At 33.2% G+C, this 8,247-nt stretch overlaps 2 protein-coding genes across 2 annotated transcripts; one reads left to right on the forward strand and one right to left on the reverse strand.

Annotated features, from left to right (window-relative positions):
• Positions 1 to 1,326: 1,326 nt before the first annotated feature.
• Positions 1,327 to 4,477, forward strand: LOC127127560 (laccase-7). Its single transcript, XM_051056769.1, has 6 exons — positions 1,327 to 1,862; positions 2,033 to 2,184; positions 2,320 to 2,561; positions 2,656 to 2,781; positions 3,091 to 4,065; positions 4,189 to 4,477. Exons 1-6 carry the CDS (start codon positions 1,773 to 1,775, stop codon positions 4,317 to 4,319), a joined length of 1,716 nt encoding a protein of 571 aa, XP_050912726.1. The 5' UTR covers positions 1,327 to 1,772; the 3' UTR covers positions 4,320 to 4,477.
• A 54-nt stretch (positions 4,478 to 4,531) lies between these two features.
• LOC127127561 (F-box/kelch-repeat protein At3g23880) lies at positions 4,532 to 6,164 on the reverse strand. The gene is made up of 2 exons (XM_051056770.1): positions 4,808 to 6,164; positions 4,532 to 4,679 (listed from the first exon to the last, which is right to left on the reverse strand). The coding sequence occupies exons 1-2, from the start codon at positions 6,013 to 6,015 to the stop codon at positions 4,559 to 4,561; spliced, it is 1,329 nt and encodes a 442-aa protein (XP_050912727.1). The 5' UTR covers positions 6,016 to 6,164; the 3' UTR covers positions 4,532 to 4,558.
• Between the last annotated feature and the right edge of the window lie 2,083 nt (positions 6,165 to 8,247).

Here is an 8,247-nt window from a genome sequence, read left to right on the forward strand (position 1 = left end):
AATAAACGGCAATAAAAAAAGTTCTATATACAATAAAACATCAATTTAACTTGACAAAAGAAGATAAAAAGACAAGAAACATAATAACTTGTTTATCCAGTTTAATCAAACAATCTACTCTAAAGGAGAGAGTAGATGTCTGATTTAATATTCTTCTAAAAGTTGTTACAAACTATTACAAATGATTTATAGAAAAATAGTCACCAAAGTTCCTAAAAACAAATCATATTTTTTACTTAAGTATTTCCAAATCTCTCAAACTCTCTCAATATATAAATCATAGAAGCCCAAAGAATTTATAATTTAGAAGTATTTTTCAATCCCCCTTAAATATCGGTAAGGATTTCACAAATTTTAAGAACACACTTTTAAAAATTTATCATTATCTCTCTAAAATTACCACTTAGATTCATAAACCCTTATATATGTCTTCGGTTCTAAGTTCTAAAGGTTGTATAATGCTAAAATCCAATGGATACTTAACTAGTAAAAAATACATTTCATTAACAAATTAATCCACAATCCGTAGCAACCAAGTCCAATACATGAAAACTGTCTGGATCGAATCTGACACCCAACAAAATTGAATCGCCACCCACCGACCACCAATGCTTGTCGGTGGCCAAACCCTATGTGCCGGCTCTATTGCGGTCTCCGTCGATTTCTAAACTAATTTTTAATTCATACAATTTTTTCATCACTTTAAGATTTTAATCCACGCTTCAAAACAGATTCTCTTTTCGTCATGAGTTAATAATTTTGTCACCAAACAATTTAACAACTCAAAGCTTGTCAAACATTTTTTTTTCAATTGCTGACGTCTAGTTACCTACCATATTTAGTGTCTATTTTACTATCGAACATATTATATGTGAAAAAGAATTAAAAATTAAATTTTCCTCTCTAACATCTATACCATTTCTTTAGTCAACAAAAAAAAGGATAAACACCATTACCAAATCATATATAATAATACGTTCAAATTGAATAGTATTATTGAAATACTTAATTATTACAATTTTTTAATATTCTAATATCTTTTTCTATCTGCTTATCAAATCCGATTTGAATTAGTTTATGATCATTAATATCACCAAAGTCCAAGATAGACAGACATGGGTTTACTTTTCTAGTAATAGGCCAAAAATAATATGAAAGAAACACAAACATTACGTATTCTCAGTCAAAAATGACTGCCATGCTTACAATACTAATAAGGTTTTGGTTTATTATTGTTGTTTTATTGGAAGGCGTCTTGTCTTGTAATTACATAGCCGTCATTGAGATTATGTTATATCTTATTGCATATTTAAAATTGGTCATGATTAAATTATATGAATTTGCCACTATTAAATAGAACTTATCATTATTTTATCAAATCGAAGTGTGTCAAATTTATATTGGATCTCCAAAAATTTAAAATTATTTTATTATAATTCAAGCGTGTTTAATTTATATTGAACCTTCAAAAACTTAAAACCTATCTGATAGACAAAATTTTCGTGTAAGCATAAAGTATAAAATAAATATAACAAATTCAACAAAAAATTTGTATTATTTTATAGCAGCAATATTGAATAAGTAAAATGAAAGTGATTATGGAAACAGGGAGCATTACTGAATCAACTCAATAAATAGGACTCATAGTATTGCTTTTGGAGAACATATAAGTTCACTTTCTCACAACTATGTAAAGTGTCATCATTCAGTTAACTTGAGATAAAAGCATTTGTTTTCTATCTTCTCTTTTGTTCAAGGTTAGTCACTTCAACATGAAGATTTTGATGTTGTGGCTAACATGGGCTCTTGCTCTAAGTTTTTCTTCGATGGTTTCAGCTGCTATAGTGGAACGTACTTTCACGGTAATCCTTTAATTTGCTTAATGCTGGAAATTTTTATTTGCTTAATGTTGAAAAATATATATAATAACTGAATTTGGTCTAAGTGAAGTGACTATACTCTTACAACAGTTCTGTTTAGCATGACCATAATTTGAGTTTGTAATTTATTGCTTAATGTTAACGAGTTGCAGATTCAAAACAAGACTATCAAACGACTGTGCCATGAGCAAGTTATTGTGACCGTTAATGGCCTTTACCCTGGCCCAAATATGGAGGTAAGAGAAGGTGACTCTGTCATTGTTCACGTTATCAACAATTCACCCTACAATATAACAATTCATTGGTAAGCAACTTGAACAACATTAATTTATGTCATAATGTTACATTTTTCAAACCTTTCATCAACTTTACAACACTTTGCGGCTAAAATTGAGTTTAATGTCAATTTTTTTAATGAATTTTTGAACTATATGTAAAGGCATGGAGTATTCCAGCTGTTGAGTGCATGGGCAGATGGTCCTGAATATATAACACAATGTTCAATTCGTCCTGAAAATAAGTATACATACAAATTCAAAGTGACACAACAAGAAGGAACAGTGTGGTGGCATGCTCATGCATCAGCTCTACGCGCAACAGTGCATGGTGCTTTTATCATTCAACCTCGTTCGGGTCGATTTCCATTTCCTAAACCTTACAAGGAAGTGCCAATAATATTAGGTATTTGATTTTTGTTGATTTTGTTCTCTTCAACTTCAATTATCTTACATGAGAATAACTTTAATAAGTTTTGTTTTTTACTATTTTGACATAGGGGATTGGTATGATGGAAATGTTGAGGATATTGTCAGAAAAGAACTTGAAACTGGCGATAAAATATCGTCTGATGCTTTCACTATCAATGGTTTTCCTGGTGATCTCTTCAATTGTTCAAAAAATGGTATGTTGCTATTGTTGCCTTCTATTATTTAGCCAAACATTTAGCAATATATTAAAATATAATATGGCATAACACGAAATGTTTCAAGTCCTAACTCAGACAACATGTAGTCTTAACATATATTTATAATTATAAATGTAGGCATCTTTTATCGACAACTTTAACTTATAAGTCTGTTTTATAAGATGAGTTAAATCCAATCCCTATATTTAAATTCACGCATCAAATTCATGACTAACTAATAGTATTTTAGAAGAAAAAAAATGTATTCTAATTCATGTGTATGTATTGTGGACATGTATATTTTAGATGTATATAACTTGAGAGTGAAGCAAGGGAAGACCTACTTGTTCCGAATGGTCAATGCTGCACTCAATAACAATCTTTTCTTCAAGATAGCAAATCACAACTTCACAGTTGTAGCCCTGGATGCTGCATATACTGAGCCTTATATCACCGACATAATCGTCCTCGCGGCCGGCCAAACCGCCGATGTGCTTTTCACAGCCGACCAACACAAAGGTCCATACTTCATGGCTGCATCTCCTTATGTTCTTGGCGAACCAGCACCCCTCTTTGACAATACAACAACTCGAGGCATTGTTGTTTACGACGGTTACAAAAAATCAAAAAGTTCCCAACTTAAGCCTTTGATGCCAGCATTGCCACTCCACAACAATACACCAATAGCTCACAAATTCTTCAGCAACATAACTAGTCTTGTGAAGGCTCCACATTGGGTACCTGTTCCACTTGAGGTGGATGAGCACATGTATATCACAATTAACATGGCTTTACAACCTTGTCCTAAAAATGCCAAATGCACAGGTCCACTTGGACAAAAATTCTCAGCTAGCATGAACAATGAGTCCTTTTTGCTTCCTGTTGGAAAAGGGTTTTCTATAATGGAGGCATATTTTTACAATGTGAGTGGTTTGTACACTACTGATTTCCCTAATAACCCTCCAAAAACTTTTGACTTCACAAACCCGAAAATATTTTTTGATGCTAATGTTACATTTGCGCCAAAATCGACCAAGGTGAAGAAATTCAAGTTCAACTCAACGGTTGAGATTGTGTTTCAAAATACAGCTATTTTGAACGCGCAAAGTCATCCCATGCATCTTCATGGTATGAATTTTCATGTTTTGGCTCAAGGGTTCGGGAGTTTCGATCCGAAAAGAGATAAATTAAAGTATAATTTAGTGAATCCTTTAATTCACAACACGGTTGCTGTGCCAGTGGGAGGATGGGCTGCTATTCGATTCCGAACAAACAATCCAGGTATGTATAAGTATGTAACATAGTTTAGTATTCGAAAACTGTCGCTAATTTTAGTCGTATTTTGTTTTTGGTTGTGATTTTTGTAAGATAATTTAGTGTTTTTCATTGTTTTTGTTGTTGCAGGGGTATGGTTTTTGCATTGTCATGTGGATGATCATAACCTTTGGGGACTAGTGACGGCTTTCATAGTTGAGAATGGACCAACACCTTCAACTTCTCTTCCTCCACCACCTGCTGATTTACCTAAATGTTAATTACCTGTTAGTTAACAGATTTTTCGCAGATTCTTGAAAGTTTCTAGAAGAATTCAGTATTGTAGTCTTAATATTTTCAAATACATTTGTTAACAACTAAATATATGAACAATAATGAAGATTGCAAAAGGAAGATTGTTATGTCCTCCTATTTCATACACTTTGATCATACTATAGAATCTTATTCTAACAAAATAACTCATCCATCATCTTCGGAATCGATGTCACTTAGTCTGTCCTCAATCCTCATCATTAGAATCACTCTCTCTTACTTCATCCTCTTTGTTTGTCAGAAATAGGACAGACTTTCCTACCATATTTTCATGTATAGAGGATGTGTTCGGAGTCGAAGTTCCAGATCTATAATTCAAAAAAATATGCATTAGACTAGAAGTAACACTATAAAAGCACAAAAGAAAAACTAACACATAATGATAATGGCTAAAAGTGCAGCCATATCCATAAGTAAACAGTGGAAGAGAACTTACATCCAACAAGTTGAAATCAAGCTTTCAACATAATCTATGGTAGAAAACCAACACAATTTGTTAGAAACTGTAATTCTCTCTACTCCCTTATCTCTCCGATTATAGATAACTGCTCGATCATCTTCGCAATTTGCCAATACCAATGTATCTCCATTCTTAGAAAGATGCAATGGCAATTTGTAGAAATTCAAGTCATGATAGATTTTCAAGTACTCAATTCTAAACAACTGAGTCCAAGATTCTTGTACTCCAAAATCCTTCATTTTCCATATAACAAATTCGATTCCCTTGAAATCATGCGAAAAGCAAAGACAGTCCATAAGAACATGAAGTATTGGCTGAAAACATGGCACCATGTCAAAACCACGAGGTAGCAAAATCTGTGTGTATATCTCCGTCGAAAGATCAAGCGAAACAACCACAAATTGCTGAGCATTAGCAATAGACTTCCAACCATATTCATAAGCCGGTTGAATGTAATTGGGAAGAGCCAACCAGTTAACAGTACCACTCAAATGAACACCATTGTTGATTCGATTAATATGAATATTCAGTAGAATAACCGGAATCATAGGACAACTTTGAATTTTCCTCCAACAATTATCACCAAAAGTGAAAACTCTTACCTGACCTTTCCAATCAACTTTGTTCTCTTCGCCTCGTTTTGCAAGAACCTTTCTAAGGGCCACAACCTTGTAAGTTCCACTTGACATATCACAACCAAAAGTGAACTTGTAAGTGTTTGGTTGAGTGTTAGAGTCTTTAAAAGTCCCCGAATTTTTAGATATTTCCCTCGTGGCAGGGTTCCATAAACAAAACCAGTACTTCCTATACTCATCGTTCAGTGTCCTGAAGCGAGAATGGAAAAGCAAGCAGAGCAATCCGTGGCAGGAGCCAATGATCTTGCAGCTGCCAATGGAACTGTGGAAATTGTCGCCGGAAACAGTGATTGACGGATTCTCAAGTAAACGAGACACAGGAAAAGATTTGACTCTACTCATAGGATATTTCCCAGGGTATTTTGGAACTGGTGTAAGAATGAGGTGCGGGTCTTGTGATGATTTCTTAAGGTGCATTTGAATAAAGATAGGATCGGAGATGAAAGTGTTCCATGACTTGCTCACGCATTTGAGTTGAACAATGTTTTTCAAACTAAGAAGCAATAGAATTTTGGAGATTAGCTCGTCGGGAATGGAAGCAGGCAGCATTGGTGGGTGGGTTGGATTTTTTTTTATCCTTAGACGAAGTGGTTACAAACTCGAATCCTGGTTGGGGTGAGTTTTTTCTAATTTGGTGCATAAATCTATGTTAAAGCTCTTAAGAAAACATAAAACAAACTTATTTAAATATAATTATTTTGTATTTAGTTAGAAAAACTCATTCAACTATCGATCTTATCTATCTGGGGAACGAAGTTTTTGAGGGTGCCAGTTTCTAAGTAGGCACTTACAAAGAAAAGATAAAGTTGTGAACATAAAATATTAAAGAATGTTTTATTTGACTTGACCAAGTTAAAGTTGCAGAGAATACACATAAACCAAAAAAACTGTAAGGACTTAAAAAGATTTGACCCATAAATTTCGTATGAAATGAACTACACTAGGCACAAATAATCTAATAAGTAAATACAAGTAAACTATATATTACGGAAATTCAGTTCTACCCTCTTTAAAACAGTTGCGGTATCAATTTTTTTTAGTAATATTTGATTATTCTTTTCTATTATATTTAACTTTTTTCAAATCTCATATTTTTATCCTTAGTCGTTTTCAATTCTAAATATTTCTAGTAAAATAGAAGCCAAGAGATCTATCCAATATTTTTATTTTTATTTTGTAAATAGCAATTATTTCTAATAATGGTTAGGAATAATCCTATTGTCGTATTGAGATTGCACGAAGAAAATATAAAGATGGTGATGATTATAGTGTAATTCATTAAATATTAAGGTAAGCTTCCATATATATATATATATATATATATATATATATATATATATATATATATATATATATATATATATATATATATATATATATATATATATATATATATATATATATATGGAGAAGGTAGCATACAAAGTAGTTACAAGCCTGATAAAAATAGTTAGTTACAACTCAACTAACACCATAACTAACTTGTATTCTAAGCAACTAACTTGTTTAACAGCTCTTAATATTCCCTTCAAGTTGGGAGATATATGTTGCATTTTCCAAATTCATTATGAGATAATTGAACAAGTTTTTGGGTAAAGTTTTAGTGAGTGGATCAGTCAGTTGATACTTGGATGGAATGTGTATCAACTTGATGAAATTTGCAGCCACATGTTCTCTAATTAAGTGATAATCTATATCAATGTGTTTGGCCGTTTCATGACTCATTGAATTGCTGACGTGCTATCACATAAGACTTTACATGATGGAACATTGATGTCACATGTTCTTAGGAGTTGTTTCAACCATAGCAACTCGGATGTGACTGATGCCAATGCTTTGTACTCTGCTTCAGTTGATGATCTTGAGACAATTGGCTACTTTTTGGATCTCCAAGCCACTAGTGATTCTCCAATGAAGATGCAAAAACTTGTGGTCAATTTTCTTGTTGTGATACAACTTCCCCAATCTGCATCAAAATAAGCAGAAATATGCAGGGAAGGATTTAAGGAAAATAGTATTCCTTGATTTGATGTACCTTTCAGGTACTTCATGATGTGATTGATCCTATTTAGGTGTGGCTTTCTTGGTTTTGACATGTACTTATTGAGTTTATGCACATGAAATGTCAAGTTTGGAAATAGTGAGGTATAGTAATCTACCAATGACTCTTCAGTACTAAGAGACGTCTTCAAATAATGGTCACTCATCATCATTGAAAGATGCATCAGGAGCCATAGGCAGTGATAGTGGTTTTGCATCTATGAAACTTGTGTCCATGAGCAACTGCAAGGTGTACTTATTTTGACATAGATGAACCCATTTATTTGAGTGTGAAATTTCCAATCCAAGAAAGTATTAGAGATCTCCTAGTAACTTCAACTTAAACTGACTTTGGAGCATATTTTGAGTTTCTTGAACAAGCTTGGGATCAGGACTGGCTAGAACAATATCATCTACATAGACTAGGAGGATAACTAGTTAATCACCTATTCCTTTAGCAAATAATGAATGGTCAGCTGATGATTGTGTGAAGTCATATTCCATGACAGTTGTGAAAAAATTTGTGATACCATTGCCTTGAAGCTTGCCCTAACCCATAGAGGGATTTATTGAGTTTACATACCATGTTTTCCCCCTCACTTGGATAACCAAGTCGCAGATCCATGTATATTTCCTCACTTAACTCCCCATTCAAGAAGGCATTGTTTATATCAAGTTGGGCCAGCTTTCAATTATGAGCAGCAACTAAGCTAAGAACTACTCTCAACAGATATAAGTTTT

The sequence above is a fragment of the Lathyrus oleraceus genome, chromosome 3 (genome assembly GCF_024323335.1).
Source record: "Lathyrus oleraceus cultivar Zhongwan6 chromosome 3, CAAS_Psat_ZW6_1.0, whole genome shotgun sequence".
In the NCBI taxonomy this organism is placed as follows: Eukaryota; Viridiplantae; Streptophyta; class Magnoliopsida; order Fabales; family Fabaceae; genus Lathyrus; species Lathyrus oleraceus.

What these genes read in the sequence shown, in the direction of transcription:
- LOC127127560 (XM_051056769.1), top strand. Translation starts at nt 1,773, where the DNA reads ATGAAGATTTTGATGTTGTGGCTAACATGGGCTCTTGCTCTAAGTTTT. An exon ending in TAGTGGAACGTACTTTCACG is followed by an intron (nt 1,863 to 2,032) that starts GTAATCCTTTAA and finishes AACGAGTTGCAG; the next exon opens with ATTCAAAACAAGACTATCAA. An exon ending in GGAAGTGCCAATAATATTAG is followed by an intron (nt 2,562 to 2,655) that starts GTATTTGATTTT and finishes ATTTTGACATAG; the next exon opens with GGGATTGGTATGATGGAAAT.
- LOC127127561 (XM_051056770.1), bottom strand. Translation starts at nt 6,015, where the DNA reads ATGCTGCCTGCTTCCATTCCCGACGAGCTAATCTCCAAAATTCTATTG. An exon ending in TTGATTTCAACTTGTTGGAT is followed by an intron (nt 4,680 to 4,807) that starts GTAAGTTCTCTT and finishes TTTGAATTATAG; the next exon opens with ATCTGGAACTTCGACTCCGA.